This window comes from Rhinoderma darwinii, chromosome 12 (genome assembly GCF_050947455.1).
Source record: "Rhinoderma darwinii isolate aRhiDar2 chromosome 12, aRhiDar2.hap1, whole genome shotgun sequence".
Classification (NCBI taxonomy): domain Eukaryota; kingdom Metazoa; phylum Chordata; class Amphibia; order Anura; family Rhinodermatidae; genus Rhinoderma; species Rhinoderma darwinii.
In genome coordinates this window covers 78,284,853-78,308,775 of record NC_134698.1, presented here as the reverse complement: position 1 = coordinate 78,308,775, position 23,923 = coordinate 78,284,853, and the positions used below count along the sequence as shown (strand labels likewise).

The 23,923-nt window shown below is 36.7% G+C and overlaps 1 protein-coding gene across 5 annotated transcripts in view; it reads left to right on the top strand.

Moving 5' to 3' along the window:
- BEGAIN (brain enriched guanylate kinase associated) overlaps positions 1 to 23,923 on the top strand; it is a 123,377-nt gene that overhangs the window by 57,306 nt on the left and 42,148 nt on the right. For 3 of the 5 annotated variants that reach the window (XM_075844235.1, XM_075844233.1, XM_075844236.1), the window contains 2 exons: positions 3,353 to 3,523; positions 8,353 to 8,419. In XM_075844235.1, coding sequence (XP_075700350.1) covers positions 3,353 to 3,523; positions 8,353 to 8,419 — 238 coding nt within the window. The remainder of the gene's footprint in view (positions 1 to 3,352; positions 3,524 to 8,352; positions 8,420 to 23,923) is intronic. The other 2 variants (XM_075844234.1, XM_075844237.1) reach the window with 1 other exon arrangement.

The following is a 23,923-nucleotide window of genomic DNA, read 5'->3' as shown; positions in this document are numbered from 1 at the left end:
TGTTGCCCTATACGGGTAGGTGAAAGTGACTGGCTTTGCGTCCCCTTCATTTTTAACACTGGCACAATACTGCAGGGCCTCAGCCCCTTATTTCTGCTCATCGCTGAGGGTCCTGTGGCTCGGACCCAACAATCAAATATTAATGGTCTATGCTGATGATAGACCATCAATATTTTAGTCCCAGGGACCCCCATTAAGCTGCTACCATATGGGTGATACTCCCCCTTTTACTTACCTTCTGGTTGCTATTCAGATCTGCTCCATTAGGACACAGCTATAGACAGTGACTTCAGCTTAGCTGCATTGTCTATTAGATACAGAGGTAGTCTGAAATCCACCTCCTGTCTCCGGTTGCTGCTTTGTCCCTCCCTCATACTTTACACTGCAGCTCTGCTTGTTCAGAAGACTTGGCTGCTTTGCATAAACAGAAGCTCAGAATAAAGTCCGCACATGGAGAGGGAATTTTCTTTACAGTAAGAATAGAATGATTGGAAACAAGTAACTAAACTCCCAATAAGAAAAAAGATCATCAGGTGATTGCTGCTCATTAGATAGAGGGAGGAGCCTCAATAAGGGGGAGGGGCCTGGTGGTCCACTTTAACACTTGCTCTAAGTAGAGAACAATCAGAGACTGTCATGCCTTTGAATTATGGTTTTAGTTGTCCTAATAACACCTGATCAGGGAAGTGCGCTGTATGTAAGGGCAGGGACGCACGTAGCGGCTGCGGTTTTACCGCACATCGGCACCGTTTTGGAGTTGTAGAACTAGTCAGGTGATTCCTCATAACCAATCAGTGGAAAGTTGTTCTGTTTTACCTGAAGAGAACTTCACTCCCACTGATCAAATGTTTGGGGTGCTCTTTAGTTAAAGAACTAGGTGGTCAAACTCCCAAGTGAAAAAGTGCCCCCTTACACCTAACGACTAGTTTCTAATATTTATGTCCGTCTTTCGACCCTTCTTTGCAGATCTGCTTTGATTCAGACACATGTAAAGTCTTCACACTGGAAGAGTGCAAATACTATCTAGGAGCAGCAGAACTGTTATAATTAGCACTTTAACATATACTAGAAATCTGTGATGACAAGTTGTCGATCGGTCTTACGGTAAATTGATTTAGAGGCTTTACGGTGGATTTTAATGGCGTCTCTCCAGAGATCCAGGATACTGTAACTATGAAATTAGTTTCTATTTTGAGAATGTAGTCACAGGTCAGGAGAAGGTCTGCTTAACACTCACCTTTTAAGAAAGTTAATAACTAAATACCGCGACCATATAGATTGTGTGAGAATCTACAGCTCCACTCTCCAGGGCAGCGGGTGTGGATACTCCGGATTATACTGTGGAAGGATCTGAACGTAGATCAATGCGGATGAATACTGGAAATAAAGAATGACCACAAATCTCCCATCGTTTTGTGTATAAAGCTTCTATGCAGACCTATGAGTCTCCATGGTTACAGACTACAAACAATCTCTGTGTCGTCTGATTTTGCAGTCATGGGTTACTCTCTTCCATCTGTCTCCTATTCTACGGTCTATAGATTATCAAGGAGGCAGAGTGAGTGGAGAGGAGGGGGTTTTACACCGAGCAATTATCGGGCAAATGATCGTTCATAGAACGCTCGTTGCCAATTAATTGCCCTGTGTAAACAAGGCAGCGATCAGCAGAGTTCATCTGCTGATCGTATCGTTTTAAAATATGTGTAAACAGGAAGACGCGCTGCCAACATGATGATAATGTAAGGGGACAAGCGATCGGAGTAATGACCACTCGTCCCAATCCATAGCTGCTTGTGACAGTAGCAAACGAGCGCCGATTATCAATGGTCGGTGTAATAAGACTTTAACATGACTGCAGGATCAGACTACACAGGGTTTGTTTGTAGTCTGTAATCATGGCGATACATAGGTCTACATAGTAGCTGTATACACCAAATTATTTGTAATTATGACAATATGGCAAGTAGTTTTTATTTTTGTCTTTGATATTTTAGAGTGTACGTCCCTTTTTAAGGAAAGATTTTCACCATTGCTGCTCATTTCTGCGCTCTGATTCGCTCCATTCATTTGTACTGTAATTATTGAGTAGGTTTCCACGGCGATATCAACTTAATTAATTAGTTTAGTGATTGCAAAGCTTTGGTGATCCACTGAATCTGCTTGATTATAACAGCGGGTTGTACTTTTGGGACAGCCTTTTTTAAGCGGTCAGTAACTGTTGCCACCTTTACTTTCTTATTGTGAGGGAAAAGGTGGAGAAGTATCATCAGCCATCATGCAGGCGTCTTGTTGAGAGCAGTTGTTTGGATATCACTAAAATGAAGTTACAACAGGCTCCCAGTGTGTCCTGAACAGAGGACTGACCTCCAGCGCCATACCCTGGCCAATGGTTGTCCAAAAATAGGGTGGAGCAGAGGTGGCTACAGGTACTGCAGACTATAGGTCAATAACCTTGGATCTCTATATCAGAAAAATGGATTTGCAATCACTATAAAGATATATTAAGAAATGAATCCCCACTGAATTTTCTAAAAATGACATGACAAATGGTTGAGATTTACTTACTAAATTCCTTTTGGATCGGAAAATGAATCAGTTTTTATTGTTAAAAAAAATAAAATAAAAAAAAAACCACAATTTTTTTAATTCATTTTTTAAATATTCCAGTTTTTACACTGGCCACTAGAGCACACACAATAGGCTGACATTTCCATATCTCTGCAGCTCACTTTTTATCCTCTGCTGTGTAGGCTGGGACAGGACCAGCAGAGTCATCTTTTTATCATTAGAGGGAGGGATAGTTGACAACATGTCAGCTCTATTGTACTGATAGAGGGTTATATAAGGCATGATATTAACACTATACACACGCCAATAACTCTGTATGCAACTTCCCTGTCACTCCCTGGTCAATGGGGGAGGGGGTTGTACTCCATCACTTTCTGGAGACTGTACTAGTCTACAGGCTTTCAATGACCATCAAATACCATTCATAGCAGCTGGCAAAAAGCACAGACATCCTGCTGCACTGCATTTTTTTTCTACAGACTTACGTATTTCATTTTAGTTTAATAATTAGATGTGAGACTTTTCCTTTTAAGGTTTATACATTACTGGTGATATTGTATTGTTGTTACCTTATACTGTATTAGAAAAGAAATAATTAAGGAATCTGCCATTTACAGATCAGGAGCATTAATACTTAATGATAATTTGCATACCCAGGAATGTGCAGTGTCTGAGATTATTTTATGGAGGCGCGAGGAGGCAGCAGCAGCAGTCAGCCTTTTCCTCGCATTGCATGTTTGGATCGCTGCTGATTACACTGAGTGGAATATTTCTTCTTTTTTAGCAGCTTGCAAGACCAGAAGGAAGAGCTGCAGAAACGCCTGTCGTACACAACACACAAGCTGGAGATGCTGGAGAACGAGTTTGATTCCACCAGGCAGTACCTGGAAACAGAGCTGAGGAGAGCTCAAGAAGAACTGGAGAAAGTGACGGAGAAGCTGAGGCGGTCAGTCAGGTTTTTATCATAATCTTCTCATATATTCTAAGATCTTGTCATACATTGCAACTAATTCTTACTCCACTCAAAATATCCCACTCCCCTACACTCACTGGGGTCCAGGAAGCCGAGATATGAGGAGCTGTTTGTTGGGGTCCTCACACTGTAGAGCTGCTTTAGCTGTCCCTGTGCTGCCTGTCACCTGGTGGGTACACTGGGGGTCACCTGTAGGGTTTTCCTCATGCCGTAGCCGCTTTGTGGGGTCAAGGAGACAAAAATATTTGTATGTTTTCTACACTGCAAGGACCACAGTTGTGTTAGTGATTATTGTGTCTATAATTATCATTATTGAGTCTTGGTCACTTTAAAAGAATGTCAATCCCGATTAGAACGTGAGACGTTATGGTTTCCTCAAAGACATACAATGACCCCAAAAAAGTCCAAGGCCACAATGTCACAACCTACCTGGAAGGGCGCCCTTGTGGGGATTATAATTTATACTTTGCCCTTGTCTAGCATCAACTGTGAGCAAAAATGAGTAAATGCAATCAGGGATGGATATCTCATAGCATGCAAGAGGCCTGTGCCCCGGGGGCGGCCCTGGGGGTAAGGGAAGTTGCTTCTCAGGGTCAGGGCCACTTTATGGTTCACGTAGTGATGTTTGGTGTAGTAGTCTATATTCAATAGCTGTCCCTGCAATTATTTTTCCTTTTAGTTTTTTCTAATTCTCATATGTTTATTTGCATTTAGGGTGTGGCTTTAATCGAGGGTGGGGCCTGGTCGTACATAGTAGGAGGGGACTAAAGGACTAGTATTAAAGACGTTTTGCAAGTCTTTGCTGGAAAAATCCAAAACATTTCAACTTTCGAGTATATTTACTGGGGAAATTCTTCCTTTGGCGACAGCATGGATGGGAAATCCATAGTGACATCAGAGATTATATTGGGAGGGGCTTAGAGACTAGTGGGAGGAGCCTAAAGTCCCAGCATACCCTGATGGTCTCCAGTTTTCGTGGCATGCTAGGAGTAGTAATTTGACAACAGTTGGAGAGCTACAGGTTGCAGACCATCGATCAGTATCGCCTACTTCACGGAACGTTTAAGCTCCACCCATGTTCTGGACAGGAACGCCTTGAGATGACCAGAAACGCAAGCTTTAAAAAAAAAAAGAGACAGAAACCCCCTGTTTATATGTGGTTGGGAATGTGAGGTTTTCTCTTGGTGTTCTTTGAATGGCTGTGTCATGCCCCACCCCTCGCCCCAGTCATTACATAGGGTATCCATTTTTGGCCTAGAGTGTTCCTTTAACAAACTTTTATATTTTAGGCAATTGCATAAACAGCAATTCACTAATACCGGTTATGAGAGTCACTCTGTTTGCAAAAAGTTGTGAGTCCATGGGAAAAGAATGGCGCAGGTTCACTAAAGGTAATGAAGTACGTTCCTTGGCAATGGTCTGCAACTAGCGGCTCTCCAGCTGCGGTGAAGCTACAACTCCCATCAGACCCTGACAGAGTTGACTATTAGAGCATGCTGGGAGATATCATTTGGCCACAGCTGGAGAGCCACAGGTTGGACATCACTGCCTTATGGGGTATATAGGTAAGGTGGGGGAAACGCATTTATATAAAAAAAAAAAAAAAAAAAAAAAAAAAAAAAGATTACATTAACCCCTTAATGACCAGGCTATTTTTTACGTTTTTCCATCATCGCATTCCAAGAGCTATAACTTTTTTTTATTTTTGCGTCGACATAGCTGTATAAGGTCTTGTTTTTTGCGGGACAAGTTGTATTTTTTAATAGCACCATTTTGAGGTACATATTATTTATTGATTAACTTTTATTAACTTTTTTTGGGGGGGGATAGAAAAAAATCTGAAATTTCGCCACTCTTTTGCGTCCTGAATCTACTCCGTTTACCATGTGGTATAAATAACACAATAAGTTTATTCAGCGGTTGTTACGATTGCAACGATACCAAATTTGTATAGTTTTTGTATGTTTTACTACTTTTACACAGTAAAAACACTTTTTTTCAAAATTATTTGTTTTTGTGTCTCCATATGTGAAGAGCCGTAACGTTTTTATTTTTTCAACGATGCAGTTGTATGAGGGCTTTTTTTTTGCGGGAAGACTTGTAGTTTTTATTGGTACCATTTTGGAGTAGATGCGACTTTTTGATCTCTTTTTAATCACATTTTTTTAAAGAGAGGATTCACAGAAAACAGCAATTTTTCCGTTGTTTTTCATTCAATTTTTTACGGCGTTCGCCGTGTGGGTTAAGTAATATAATAGCTTTATAGTCGGGGTCGTTACGGACGCTGCGATAACAAATATGTGTAACTTTTTAACTTTATTTTGTTTTTTTAATAGTAAAGCAGTTTGTAAGGGGAAAAAGTGTGTTTTTCATTTTTTTTTCAAATTTTTTTTTAATTAACTTTATTAAACTTTTTTTTAAACTTTTTTACTAGTCCCACTAGGGGACTTCACTATGCGATCATCCAATCGCTATTATAATACACTGCAATACTTTTGTATTGCAGTGTATTATGCCTGTCCGTTTAAAACGGACAGGCATCTGCTAGGTCATGCCTGCGGCATGATCTAGCAGGCATTCATTACAGGCAGACCTGGGGGCCTTTATTAGGCCCCCGGCTGCCATTGGAGACACAGACACTCGGCGATCTTTTCGTCGGATGTCAGTGGGAGAGAGAGGGAGCTCCCTCCATCTCTCCAAAACCACTCAGTATCGGTGCTCGCTATTGAGCACCGCATCTGAGGGGTTAAACGGGTGAGATCGATACTAATATCGATCTCACCCGGCAGAACAGGGACGCCCCCAGCCCTCAGCTGCCTCTGGCAGCTGAGAGCAGGCAGATTTGACAGCTCCCTGCTCTGTTTACTTATTCCGATGCCGCGACGTAAAAAGTCTATGGCATCGGAATAAGGCCCGTTAGTGACCGACGTAAAAAGACTATGGGCCGGTCACTAACCGGTTAAAACAAGATCCTGCGCTCATGATAGTGGAGCTCCACATTGGATCAACTATACGGAATGTGCGAGAAATGTATAAGTAGCAATTCCCTAATTTACTGTTATCATCGGTATTGCGTCCTTAATCTTGAGGTATGATATGATAACCTGCAAAAATGGGGGGGGGGTGTATTTACAGATGTCTATGGTGAACATGCACTTCTTATTACAGATCTGCATAAATAGGAATTCCATAATATATTATTAGCTGAATCACTTCACATACAGAAGGCTTCCTAAAATGTGGAAGTGAAGCCGGCGGAAATAGATTCCCTATGACTTTATAGTGCAGGGCAACAACGGGGGATTGACTTACCTCTCAGACCTATCTATCTAATATCTATCTATCTATCTATCTATCTATCTATCTATCTATCTATCTATAGCATATCTATCTAATATCGCATATCTATCTAATATCTCTATCTATCTATCTATCTATCTATCTAATATCTCTATCTATCTATCTATCTATCTATCTATCTATCTATCTATCTATCTATCTATCGCATATCTATCTAATATCTCTATCTATCTATCTCATATCTATCTATCTATCTCATATCTATCTATCTATCTATCTATCTCATATCTATCTATCTATCTATCTATCAATCTATCTCATATCAATCTATCTCATATCTATCTCATATCTATCTCATATCTATCTATCTATCTATCTATCTATCTATCTATCTATCTATCTATCTATCTATCTATCTATCTCATATCAATCTATCTCATATCTATCTATCTATCTATCTAATATCGATCTAATATCTATCTAATATCTATCTATCTAATATCGATCTAATATCTATCTATCTATCTCATATCTATCTATCTATCTCATATCTATCTATCTATCTCATATCTATCTATCTATCTATCTATCTATCTATCTATCTATCTATCTATCTATCTATCTATCTATCTATCTATCTATCTATCTATCTATCTATCTCATATCTATCTATCTATCTATCTCATATCAATCTATCTCATATCTATCTCATATCTATCTAATATCTATCTATCCCATATCTATCTATCTATCTCATATCTATCTATCTAATATCTATCTAATATCTATCTATCTATCTCATATCTATCTATCTATCTATCTATCTATCTATCTATCTATCTATCTATCTATCTATCTATCTATCTATCTATCTATCTATCTATCTATCTATCACATATCTAGCTATCTATCTATCTATCTATCTCATATCTATCTATCTCATATCTATCTATCTATCTATCTATTCTATAGAAACCTTTGTATTCATGAATTTTGCTGTATTATAGAGCAACCTATGAAAAGCTTTCGACAGCCCCCCTCTCCCACAACAAATCTGTCACAGAGTCTCATCCGAGGCGAGGTCTTCATGACTTCCGTCTGCCATATTATTTTTTTTGTGTTATCAGCCTGACAAAAAAAAACCCAGCTCTGATTCATTGTTTCTGTAATATTAGGAATAATTAGCGGACACAGTAAGTCATTAAAGAGGCGGCGGGGGGTATCACTGCCATCACTCTGCTGCAATTTACAAATGCATGATAAATATTCATAACCTGCAGACACCGGCTTTTAAAGGGGAATTAAAGTCTCAGCAAATAAGGCTTATTCATTGTACAATACATGAAGTTCTCTATCAATTCCTCACGGTTTTTAAGATCTCTGCTTGTTGTCATCTCTGCGCACATTTTTTTCTCTGGATTTTATATATAAACTGGAATATAGTATTCAAAGGTGAACTTGCAAGAAAAATACAGACTTGTCATATATTAATAGAATTGTATATTTTTCAGAATCCAAACCAATTACTTGTCGTTACAAAGAATAAACCAAGAGCTGGAGGAGAAGTTGCACAGAATGGTGAGTCCTGAACGTTTCCATCTCTACCAAATAGCAAAGACATGAACTGTGTTATAATAATGGGTCATAAGTGTCGGTGATGAGAAAAACTACTTAAAGGGTACAGGCTGTCTGAGAAATATGGGACAACTTTATCATCTGTGCGCCATTATTTTGTAGTTTTGCTCCTATTCCTTTGTGGGGTGTTGTGACAAAAAAAAAGTTCTTACCCACTATGCTGTATCTTCTTCACTACATGTGTTCTATGGTCACTCTGGGATTCCTATACATTACAGTACATTTATATTGTGGATTATGGACAGGATATGTATCACAAAGAGATATAATACTGCTCCTATACACAAGAATATAACTACTATAATACTGTCCCCTATGTACAAGAATATAACTACTATAATACTGCCCCCTATATACAAGAATATAACTACTATAATACTGCTCCCTATATACAAGAATATAACTACTATAATACTGCCCCTATATATAAGAATATAACTACTATAATACTGCCCCTATATACAAGAATATAACTACTATTATACTGCCCTCTATATACAAGAATATAACTACTATAATACTGCCCCCTATAGACAAGAATATAACTACTATAATACTGCCCCCTATAGACAAGAATATAACTACTATAATACTGCCCCCTATATACAAGAATATAACTACTATAATACTGCCCCTATATACAAGAATATAACTACTATAATACTGCCCCTATATACAAGAATATAACTACTATAATACTGCCCCTATATACAAGAATATAACTACTATAATACTGCCCCCTATATACAAGAATATAACTACTATAATACTGCCCCTATATACAAGAATATAACTACTATAATACTGCCCCCTATATACAAGAATATAACTACTATAATACTGCTCCTATATACAAGAATATAACTACTATAATACTGCTCCTATATACAAGAATATAACTACTATAATACTGCCCCCTATATACAAGAATATAACTACTATAATACTTCCCCTATATACAAGAATATAACTACTATAATACTGCCTCTATATACAAGAATATAACTACTATAATACTGCCCCCTATATACAAGAATATAACTACTATAATACTTCCCCTATATACAAGAATATAACTACTATAATACTGCCCCTATATATACAAGAATATAACTACTATAATACTGCCCCCTAAATACAAGAATATAACTACTATAATACTGCCCCTATATACAAGAATATAACTACTATAATACTGCCCCTATATACAAGAATATATCTACTATAATACTGCCCCTATATAAAGAATATAACTACTATAATACTGCCCCCTATATACAAGAATATAACTACTATAATACTGCCCCCTATATACAAGAATATAACTACTATAATACTTCCCCTATATACAAGAATATAACTACTATAATACTGCCCCTATATATACAAGAATATAACTACTATAATACTGCCCCCTAAATACAAGAATATAACTACTATAATACTGCCCCTATATACAAGAATATAACTACTATAATACTGCCCCTATATACAAGAATATATCTACTATAATACTGCCCCTATATAAAGAATATAACTACTATAATACTGCCTCTATATACAAGAATATAACTACTATAATACTGCCCCCTATATACAAGAATATAACTACTATAATACTTCCCCTATATACAAGAATATAACTACTATAATACTGCCCCTATATATACAAGAATATAACTACTATAATACTGCCCCCTAAATACAAGAATATAACTACTATAATACTGCCCCTATATACAAGAATATAACTACTATAATACTGCCCCTATATACAAGAATATATCTACTATAATACTGCCCCTATATAAAGAATATAACTACTATAATACTGCCCCCTATATACAAGAATATAACTACTATAATACTGCCCCCTATATACAAGAATATAACTACTATAATACTGCCCCCTATAGACAAGAATATAACTACTATAATACTGCCCCTATATACAAGAATATAACTACTATAATACTGCCCCCTATATACAAGAATATAACTACTATAATACTGCCCCCTATAGACAAGAATATAACTACTATAATACTGCCCCTATATACAAGAATATAACTACTATAATACTGACCCTATATACAAGAATATAACTACTATAATACTGCTCCCTATATACAAGAATATAACTACTATAATACTGCCCCTATATACAAGAATATAACTACTATAATACTGCTCCTATATACAAGAATATAACTACTATAATACTGCTCCTATATACAAGAATATAACTACTATAATACTGCCTCTATATACAAGAATATAACTACTATAATACTGCCCCCTATATACAAGAATATAACTACTATAATACTGCCCCTATATACAAGAATATAACTACTATAATACTGCCCCTATATACAAGAATATAACTACTATAATACTGCCCCCTATATACAAGAATATAACTACTATAATACTGCCCCCTATAGACAAGAATATAACTACTATAATACTGCCCCTATATACAAGAATATAACTACTATAATACTGCCCCCTATATACAAGAATATAACTACTATAATACTGCCCCCTATAGACAAGAATATAACTACTATAATACTGCCCCTATATACAAGAATATAACTACTATAATACTGACCCTATATACAAGAATATAACTACTATAATACTGCTCCCTATATACAAGAATATAACTACTATAATACTGCCCCCTATAGACAAGAATATAACTACTATAATACTGCCCCCTATATACAAGAATATAACTACTATAATACTGCCCCTATATACAAGAATATAACTACTATAATACTGCTCCTATATACAAGAATATAACTACTATAATACTGCTCCTATATACAAGAATATAACTACTATAATACTGCCCCCTATATACAAGAATATAACTACTATAATACTTCCCCTATATACAAGAATATAACTACTATAATACTGCCCCTATATACAAGAATATAACTACTATAATACTGCCCCCTATATACAAGAATATAACTACTATAATACTGCCCCCTAAATACAAGAATATAACTACTATAATACTGCCCCTATATACAAGAATATAACTACTATAATACTGCCCCTATATACAAGAATATATCTACTATAATACTGCCCCTATATAAAGAATATAACTACTATAATACTGCCTCTATATACAAGAATATAACTACTATAATACTGCCCCCTATATACAAGAATATAACTACTATAATACTTCCCCTATATACAAGAATATAACTACTATAATACTGCCCCTATATATACAAGAATATAACTACTATAATACTGCCCCCTAAATACAAGAATATAACTACTATAATACTGCCCCTATATACAAGAATATAACTACTATAATACTGCCCCTATATACAAGAATATATCTACTATAATACTGCCCCTATATAAAGAATATAACTACTATAATACTGCCCCCTATATACAAGAATATAACTACTATAATACTGCCCCCTATATACAAGAATATAACTACTATAATACTGCCCCCTATAGACAAGAATATAACTACTATAATACTGCCCCTATATACAAGAATATAACTACTATAATACTGCCCCCTATATACAAGAATATAACTACTATAATACTGCCCCCTATAGACAAGAATATAACTACTATAATACTGCCCCTATATACAAGAATATAACTACTATAATACTGACCCTATATACAAGAATATAACTACTATAATACTGCTCCCTATATACAAGAATATAACTACTATAATACTGCCCCTATATACAAGAATATAACTACTATAATACTGCTCCTATATACAAGAATATAACTACTATAATACTGCTCCTATATACAAGAATATAACTACTATAATACTGCCTCTATATACAAGAATATAACTACTATAATACTGCCCCCTATATACAAGAATATAACTACTATAATACTGCCCCTATATACAAGAATATAACTACTATAATACTGCCCCTATATACAAGAATATAACTACTATAATACTGCCCCCTATATACAAGAATATAACTACTATAATACTGCCCCCTATAGACAAGAATATAACTACTATAATACTGCCCCTATATACAAGAATATAACTACTATAATACTGCCCCCTATATACAAGAATATAACTACTATAATACTGCCCCCTATAGACAAGAATATAACTACTATAATACTGCCCCTATATACAAGAATATAACTACTATAATACTGACCCTATATACAAGAATATAACTACTATAATACTGCTCCCTATATACAAGAATATAACTACTATAATACTGCCCCCTATAGACAAGAATATAACTACTATAATACTGCCCCCTATATACAAGAATATAACTACTATAATACTGCCCCTATATACAAGAATATAACTACTATAATACTGCTCCTATATACAAGAATATAACTACTATAATACTGCTCCTATATACAAGAATATAACTACTATAATACTGCCCCCTATATACAAGAATATAACTACTATAATACTTCCCCTATATACAAGAATATAACTACTATAATACTGCCCCTATATACAAGAATATAACTACTATAATACTGCCCCCTATATACAAGAATATAACTACTATAATACTGCCCCCTAAATACAAGAATATAACTACTATAATACTGCCCCTATATACAAGAATATAACTACTATAATACTGCCCCTATATACAAGAATATATCTACTATAATACTGCCCCTATATAAAGAATATAACTACTATAATACTGCCTCTATATACAAGAATATAACTACTATAATACTGCCCCCTATATACAAGAATATAACTACTATAATACTTCCCCTATATACAAGAATATAACTACTATAATACTGCCCCTATATATACAAGAATATAACTACTATAATACTGCCCCCTAAATACAAGAATATAACTACTATAATACTGCCCCTATATACAAGAATATAACTACTATAATACTGCCCCTATATACAAGAATATATCTACTATAATACTGCCCCTATATAAAGAATATAACTACTATAATACTGCCCCCTATATACAAGAATATAACTACTATAATACTGCCCCCTATATACAAGAATATAACTACTATAATACTGCCCCCTATAGACAAGAATATAACTACTATAATACTGCCCCTATATACAAGAATATAACTACTATAATACTGCCCCCTATATACAAGAATATAACTACTATAATACTGCCCCCTATAGACAAGAATATAACTACTATAATACTGCCCCTATATACAAGAATATAACTACTATAATACTGACCCTATATACAAGAATATAACTACTATAATACTGCTCCCTATATACAAGAATATAACTACTATAATACTGCCCCTATATACAAGAATATAACTACTATAATACTGCTCCTATATACAAGAATATAACTACTATAATACTGCTCCTATATACAAGAATATAACTACTATAATACTGCCTCTATATACAAGAATATAACTACTATAATACTGCCCCCTATATACAAGAATATAACTACTATAATACTGCCCCTATATACAAGAATATAACTACTATAATACTGCCCCTATATACAAGAATATAACTACTATAATACTGCCCCCTATATACAAGAATATAACTACTATAATACTGCCCCCTATAGACAAGAATATAACTACTATAATACTGCCCCTATATACAAGAATATAACTACTATAATACTGCCCCCTATATACAAGAATATAACTACTATAATACTGCCCCCTATAGACAAGAATATAACTACTATAATACTGCCCCTATATACAAGAATATAACTACTATAATACTGACCCTATATACAAGAATATAACTACTATAATACTGCTCCCTATATACAAGAATATAACTACTATAATACTGCCCCCTATAGACAAGAATATAACTACTATAATACTGCCCCCTATATACAAGAATATAACTACTATAATACTGCCCCTATATACAAGAATATAACTACTATAATACTGCTCCTATATACAAGAATATAACTACTATAATACTGCTCCTATATACAAGAATATAACTACTATAATACTGCCCCCTATATACAAGAATATAACTACTATAATACTTCCCCTATATACAAGAATATAACTACTATAATACTGCCCCTATATACAAGAATATAACTACTATAATACTGCCCCCTATATACAAGAATATAACTACTATAATACTGCCCCTATATACAAGAATATAACTACTATAATACTGCTCCTATATACAAGAATATAACTACTATAATACTGCTCCTATATACAAGAATATAACTACTATAATACTGCCCCCTATATACAAGAATATAACTACTATAATACTTCCCCTATATACAAGAATATAACTACTATAATACTGCCCCTATATACAAGAATATAACTACTATAATACTGCCCCCTATATACAAGAATATAACTACTATAATACTTCCCCTATATACAAGAATATAACTACTATAATACTGCCCCTATATACAAGAATATAACTACTATAATACTGCCCCCTATATACAAGAATATAACTACTATAATACTGCTCCTATATACAAGAATATAACTACTATAATACTGCCCCTATATACAAGAATATAACTACTATAATACTGCCCCCTATATACAAGAATATAACTACTATAATACTGCCCCTATATACAAGAATATAACTACTATAATACTGCCTCATATATACAAGAATATAACTACTATAATACTGCCCCCTCTATACAAGAATATAACTACTATAATACTGCTCCTATATACAAGAATATAACTACTATAATACTGCTCCCTATAAACAAGAATATAACTACTATAATACTGCCCCTATATACAAGAATATAACTACTATAATACTGCCCCCTATATACAAGAATATAACTACTATAATACTGCCCCCTATAGACAAGAATATAACTACTATAATACTGCCCCTATATACAAGAATATAACTACTATAATACTGACCCTATATACAAGAATATAACTACTATAATACTGCTCCCTATATACAAGAATATAACTACTATAATACTGCCCCCTATAGACAAGAATATAACTACTATAATACTGCCCCCTATATACAAGAATATAACTACTATAATACTGCCCCTATATACAAGAATATAACTACTATAATACTGCTCCTATATACAAGAATATAACTACTATAATACTGCTCCTATATACAAGAATATAACTACTATAATACTGCCCCCTATATACAAGAATATAACGACTATAATACTTCCCCTATATACAAGAATATAACTACTATAATACTGCCCCTATATACAAGAATATAACTACTATAATACTGCCCCCTATATACAAGAATATAACTACTATAATACTTCCCCTATATACAAGAATATAACTACTATAATACTGCCCCTATATACAAGAATATAACTACTATAATACTGCCCCCTATATACAAGAATATAACTACTATAATACTGCTCCTATATACAAGAATATAACTACTATAATACTGCCCCTATATACAAGAATATAACTACTATAATACTGCCCCCTATATACAAGAATATAACTACTATAATACTGCCCCTATATACAAGAATATAACTACTATAATACTGCCTCATATATACAAGAATATAACTACTATAATACTGCTCCTATATACAAGAATATAACTACTATAATACTGCTCCTATATACAAGAATATAACTACTATAATACTGCCCCCTATATACAAGAATATAACTACTATAATACTTCCCCTATATACAAGAATATAACTACTATAATACTGCCCCTATATACAAGAATATAACTACTATAATACTGCCCCCTATATACAAGAATATAACTACTATAATACTTCCCCTATATACAAGAATATAACTACTATAATACTGCCCCTATATACAAGAATATAACTACTATAATACTGCCCCCTATATACAAGAATATAACTACTATAATACTGCTCCTATATACAAGAATATAACTACTATAATACTGCCCCTATATACAAGAATATAACTACTATAATACTGCCCCCTATATACAAGAATATAACTACTATAATACTGCCCCTATATACAAGAATATAACTACTATAATACTGCCCCTATATACAAGAATATAACTACTATAATACTGCCCCCTATATACAAGAATATAACTACTATAATACTGCCCCCTATAGACAAGAATATAACTACTATAATACTGCCCCTATATACAAGAATATAACTACTATAATACTGCCCCCTATATACAAGAATATAACTACTATAATACTGCCCCCTATAGACAAGAATATAACTACTATAATACTGCCCCTATATACAAGAATATAACTACTATAATACTGACCCTATATACAAGAATATAACTACTATAATACTGCTCCCTATATACAAGAATATAACTACTATAATACTGCCCCCTATAGACAAGAATATAACTACTATAATACTGCCCCCTATATACAAGAATATAACTACTATAATACTGCCCCTATATACAAGAATATAACTACTATAATACTGCTCCTATATACAAGAATATAACTACTATAATACTGCTCCTATATACAAGAATATAACTACTATAATACTGCCCCCTATATACAAGAATATAACTACTATAATACTTCCCCTATATACAAGAATATAACTACTATAATACTGCCCCTATATACAAGAATATAACTACTATAATACTGCCCCCTATATACAAGAATATAACTACTATAATACTTCCCCTATATACAAGAATATAACTACTATAATACTGCCCCTATATACAAGAATATAACTACTATAATACTGCCCCCTATATACAAGAATATAACTACTATAATACTGCTCCTATATACAAGAATATAACTACTATAATACTGCCCCTATATACAAGAATATAACTACTATAATACTGCCCCCTATATACAAGAATATAACTACTATAATACTGCCCCTATATACAAGAATATAACTACTATAATACTGCCTCATATATACAAGAATATAACTACTATAATACTGCCCCCTCTATACAAGAATATAACTACTATAATACTGCTCCTATATACAAGAATATAACTACTATAATACTGCTCCCTATATACAAGAATATAACTACTATAATACTGCCCCTATATACAAGAATATAACTACTATAATACTGCCCCCTATATACAAGAATATAACTACTATAATACTGCCCCCTATAGACAAGAATATAACTACTATAATACTGCCCCTATATACAAGAATATAACTACTATAATACTGACCCTATATACAAGAATATAACTACTATAATACTGCTCCCTATATACAAGAATATAACTACTATAATACTGCCCCCTATAGACAAGAATATAACTACTATAATACTGCCCCCTATATACAAGAATATAACTACTATAATACTGCCCCTATATACAAGAATATAACTACTATAATACTGCTCCTATATACAAGAATATAACTACTATAATACTGCTCCTATATACAAGAATATAACTACTATAATACTGCCCCCTATATACAAGAATATAACTACTATAATACTTCCCCTATATACAAGAATATAACTACTATAATACTGCCCCTATATACAAGAATATAACTACTATAATACTGCCCCCTATATACAAGAATATAACTACTATAATACTTCCCCTATATACAAGAATATAACTACTATAATACTGCCCCTATATACAAGAATATAACTACTATAATACTGCCCCCTATATACAAGAATATAACTACTATAATACTGCTCCTATATACAAGAATATAACTACTATAATACTGCCCCTATATACAAGAATATAACTACTATAATACTGCCCCCTATATACAAGAATATAACTACTATAATACTGCCCCTATATACAAGAATATAACTACTATAATACTGCCTCATATATACAAGAATATAACTACTATAATACTGCCCCCTCTATACAAGAATATAACTACTATAATACTGCTCCTATATACAAGAATATAACTACTATAATACTGCTCCCTATATACAAGAATATAACTACTATAATACTGCCCCTATGTACAAGAATATAACTACTATAATACTGCCCCCTATATACAAGAATATAACTACTATAATACTGCGATCCTGACATTGACACCATGGGAAGGAAATAGGATCTATGACCAGTTATATCAGGCTTCACAAGATAATAATATATATTGGGTGACATCTATATAGGATTCTTCCCCATCATTTCTTACTGACAACGCAACATCAGCTTTGAAGACTGTACAGGCAGGAGTGAAATCCAACTCCTCGCTGTACATTATTAGTTCAAAGGGAAACAATCCCATCACATTTTCCTCTATGAGTAAAGCTAGAAAGTTGGCTTTGGGTAATGAAAGTATCACAATCTAGAAGTGGAATACGAGATCTTCGCAGGCTGAAGATCTGGACAGAAAATCCTGTCAGCATGGTGCATTTTCAGAAATAGTCAAGGATCATAGAAGCTCCGAGGGATCAATCTCTATCTGCCTTCAACAGCCCAGACGTCGAGCTTTCATTTATCCTCTTCTCACAGAAATTGCGCCATCCTGCAACTTTAATTTTTTTTCCACATCAAATGAAAAGTCAGAAATCCTCGACTTGTGATAGCGACTCAATATTGTGTCTTGTTTGGCTTCATCAGTATATTGGAGTCTACAAGCAATTTATTAAATCTTGTGTTTGGTGCGGGAGATGGAACGTTACAATCAGACTGTGTTGTTTTTAAATTTCCTACAGCGCTGGTACATTGTAACGATTTAATACCACTCAAGCTGTAGTGGACTCCTACTAGGACTCGGCAGGAAGCTTCTGTCTTCTCTAGTGTCTTCAGAAGGAGACGCACATAATACCCGTTCACAGAATATTAATCAGCAAAATATAATCAGAGACAACGTAACGGTACATGAAACGACTTCTAATTTATGTCATGGATCTCCTGACAGCAGCTACCTGGCCTCCTAGAAGCAATATTCCTATTATACCTGTATAAACGGTACATTATACCGAGTGCTGGAAATTTCTGCAAACTTTTACTTGGGGGGACCCTGAAATGTCTGCTGCTGCTGCCGCCACCACCCTCCTTCAACAATGGCAGATTTCTAGTCCCTCTCTGTCCAACACGGCTGCCAATGCTGGTTGTCATGGTCCTTCCTCGCCAAAGCCAGCCATACCTGCTCTAGTACTGTGCTGGCGTACTCTTCTCTTCAGGCTGTGCCGACTGGCTCCCTCTCTGCTATGACGTGATGCTCTCAGGGTCCGATTCAGAAATTAAATCTAGGTGAAGGGGGTGGAAAAAAAACCACAAACATGACACCATACACAGAATCAGCCACATAAAATGTAAGATGGGGCAGGGGAGACATCAAACCACAGACTAGATCCCAAAATTAAGGCAGAGCCTGGGATAGACCCTAAGATTAATACTGATCTCAGACCAGGCCCCAAAATGGAGATCTCAGACCAGACCCTCTAAATAAAATACAGACCCCCCACACCATATCAACAGATCTGAAAGTCCTAAGATGAGTGAGAGAGAGGTATACGATGTGTGTGAGAGGTGTAAGACGTGTGTGAGAGGTATGAGGTGTGTGAGAGGTATAAGATGTGTGTGAGGTATAAGACGTGTGTGAGGTTTGAGGCGTGTGTGAGGTATGAAGCGTGTGAGAGGTATAAGACGTGTGAGAGGTATAAGACGTGTGTGAGGTTTGAGGCGTGTGTGAGGTATGAGGTGTGTGAGAGGTAGAAGACGTGTGTGAGGTATGAGACGTGTGTGAGAGGTATGAGACGCGTGTGAGAGGTGAGACTTGTGTGAGAGGTATAAGACGTGTGTGAGAGGTATGAGGTGTGTGAGAGGTAGAAGACGTGTGTGAGAGGTATGAGATGTGTGTGAGAGGTATAAGACGTGTGTGAGGTTTGAGGTGTGTGAGGTTTGAGGTGTGTGAGGTTTGAGGTGTGTGAGAGGTATAAGACGTGTGTGAGCGGTATGAGACGTGTGTGAGAGAGGTATAAGACGTGTGTGAGAGGTATGAGACGTGTTTGAGAGGTATAAGACGTGTGGGTGAGGTATAAGACGTGTGGGACAGGTATAAGACGTGTGGGAGAGGTATAAGACTTGTGTGAGAGGTATGAGACGTGTGTGAGAGGTATAAGATGTGTGTGAGGTATGAGACGTGTGTGAGACGTGTCTGAGAGGTATGAGACATGTCTGAGAGGTATGAGACTTGTGTGAGAGGTATGAGACTTGTGTGAGAGGTATAAGACGTGTGTGAGAGGTATAAGACGTGTGTGAAGTATGAGGTGTGTGAGGTAGAAGACGTGTGTGAGAGGTATGAGACGTGTGTGAGAGGTATAAGACGTGTGTGAGAGGTATAAGGCGTGTGTGAGAGGTATAAGGCAGGTGTGAGAGGTATAAGACGTGTGTGAGAGGTATGAGGCGTGTGAGAGGTATGAGGCGTATGTGAGTGGTATGAGGCGTGTGTGAGAGGTAGGAGACGTGTGTGAGAGGTATGAGGCGTGTGTGAGTGGTATGAGGCGTGTGTGAGAGGTAGAAGACGTGTGTGAGGGGTATGAGACGTGTGTGAGGGGTATGAGACGTGTGTGAGAGGTATGAGACGTGTGTGAGAGGTATGAGACGTGTGTGAGAGGTATGAGACGTGTGTGAGAGGTATGAGACGTGTGTGAGAGGTATAAGGCGTGTGTGAGAGGTATAAGGCGTGTGTGAGAGGTATAAGGCGTGTGTGAGAGGTATAAGACGTGTGTGAGAGGTATGAGGCGTGTGTGAGAGGTAGGAGGCGTGTGTGAGAGGTAAGAGACGTGTGTGAGAGGTAAGAGACGTGTGTGAGAGGTATGAGACGTGTGTGAGAGGTATGAGACGTGTGTGAGAGGTATGAGACGTGTGTGAGAGGTATGAGACGTGTGTGAGAGGTATGAGACGTGTGTGAGAGGTATGAGACGTGTGTGAGAGGTATGAGACGTGTGTGAGAGGTATGAGACGTGTGTGAGAGGTATGAGACGTGTGTGAGAGGTATGAGACGTGTGTGAGAGGTATGAGACGTGTGTGAGAGGTATGAGACGTGTGTGAGAGGTAGAAGACGTGTGTGTGAGAGGTAGAAGACGTGTGTGAGAGGTAGAAGACGTGTGTGAGAGGTAGAAGACGTGTGTGTGAGGTAGAAGACGTGTGTGAGAGGTATAAGACGTGTGTGAGGTATAAGACGTGTGTGAGAGGTATGAGGTGTGTAAGAGGTATAAGACGTGTGTGAGAGGTATGAGACGTGTGTGAGAGGTATAAGACGTGTGGGAGAGGTATAAGACGTGTGGGAGAGGTATGAGGTGTGTAAGAGGTATAAGACGTGTGGGAGAGGTATGAGACGTGTGGGAGAGGTATAAGACATGTGTTTGAGGTATAAGACGTGTGTGAGAGGTAGGAGGCGTGTGTGAGAGGTATGAGACGTGTGTGAGAGGTATGAGACGTGTGTGAGAGGTATGAGACGTGTGTGAGAGGTATGAGACGTGTGTGAGAGGTATGAGACGTGTATGAGAGGTATGAGACGTGTGTGAGAGGTATGAGACGTGTGTGAGAGGTATGAGACGTGTGTGAGAGGTATGAGACGTGTGTGAGAGGTATGAGACGTGTGTGAGAGGTAGAAGACGTGTGTGTGAGAGGTAGAAGATGTGTGTGAGAGGTAGAAGACGTGTGTGTGAGGTAGAAGACGTGTGTGTGAGGTAGAAGACGTGTGTGAGAGGTATAAGACGTGTGTGAGGTATAAGACGTGTGTGAGAGGTATGAGGTGTGTAAGAGGTATAAGACGTGTGTTTTAGGTATGAGACGTGTGTGAGAGGTATAAGACGTGTGGGAGAGGTATAAGACGTGTGGGAGAGGTATGAGGTGTGTAAGAGGTATAAGACGTGTGGGAGAGGTATGAGACGTGTGTGAGAGGTAGAAGACGTGTGTGTGAGAGGTAGAAGATGTGTGTGAGAGGTAGAAGACGTGTGTGTGAGGTAGAAGACGTGTGTGTGAGGTAGAAGACGTGTGTGTGAGGTAGAAGACGTGTGTGAGAGGTATGAGGTGTGTAAGAGGTATAAGACGTGTGTTTTAGGTATGAGACGTGTGGGAGAGGTATAAGACGTGTGGGAGAGGTATAAGACGTGTGGGAGAGGTATGAGGTGTGTAAGAGGTATAAGACGTGTGGGAGAGGTATGAGATGTGTGGGAGAGGTATGAGATGTGTGGGAGAGGTATAAGACATGTGTGAGAGGTATAAGACGTGTGTGAGAGGTATGAGACGTGTGTGAGAGGTATGAGACGTGTGTGAGAGGTATGAGACGTGTGTGAGAGGTATGAGACGTGTGTGAGAGGTATGAGACGTGTGTGAGAGGTATGAGACGTGTGTGAGAGGTATGAGACGTGTGTGAGAGGTAGGAGACGTGTGTGTGAGAGGTAGAAGATGTGTGTGAGGTAGAAGACGTGTGTGTGAGGTAGAAGACGTGTGTGAGAGGTATAAGACATGTGTGCGGTATAAGATGTGTGTGAGAGGTATGAGGTGTGTAAGAGGTATAAGACGTGTGTGAGAGGTATAAGACATGTGTGAGAGGTATAAGACATGTGTGAGAGGTATAAGACGTGTGTGAGAGGTATGAGGTGTGTAAGAGGTATAAGACGTGTGGGAGAGGTATGAGACGTGTGGGAGAGGTATAAGACATGTGTGAGAGGTATAAGACATGTGTGAGAGGTATAAGACGTGTGTGAGAGGTATGAGGTGTGTAAGAGGTATAAGACGTGTGGGAGAGGTATGAGACGTGTGGGAGAGGTATGAGACGTGTGGGAGAGGTATAAGGCATGTGTGAGAGGTATGAGACGTGTGTGAGAGGTATGAGACGTGTGTGAGAGGTAGAAGACGTGTGTGTGAGGTATAAGACGTGTGGGAGGTATAAGATGTGTGTGAGAGGTATGAGGTGTGTAAGAGGTATAAGACGTGTGTGAGAGGTATGAGACGTGTGGGAGAGGTATGAGACGTGTGTGAGAGGTATAAGACGTGTGGGAGAGGTATGAGACGTGTGTGAGAGGTATAAGACGTGTGGGAGAGGTATGAGACGTGTGTGAGAGGTATAAGACGTGTGGGAGAGGTATAAGACGTGTGGGAGAGGTATGAGACGTGTGGGAGAGGTATGAGACGTGTGTGAGAGGTATGAGACGTGTGTGAGAGGTAGAAGATGTGGAGTCTTGTAAGTTTTCATCCTTTGGTCGTCTTTGAGTTTTCCAGGTTTTGCTCGGAGCTCAGTAGATTTCTGTGGAGAGATGTTGAGCGGCGGCAGCGATTACCAGTGACGGGTACAATGTGTTATAACTGGCACCAGCGCTTATTGCGGTCTGTACGCTTGTATTTGTTCCGTTTGTGAGGAATTCTTTGTGTAATTT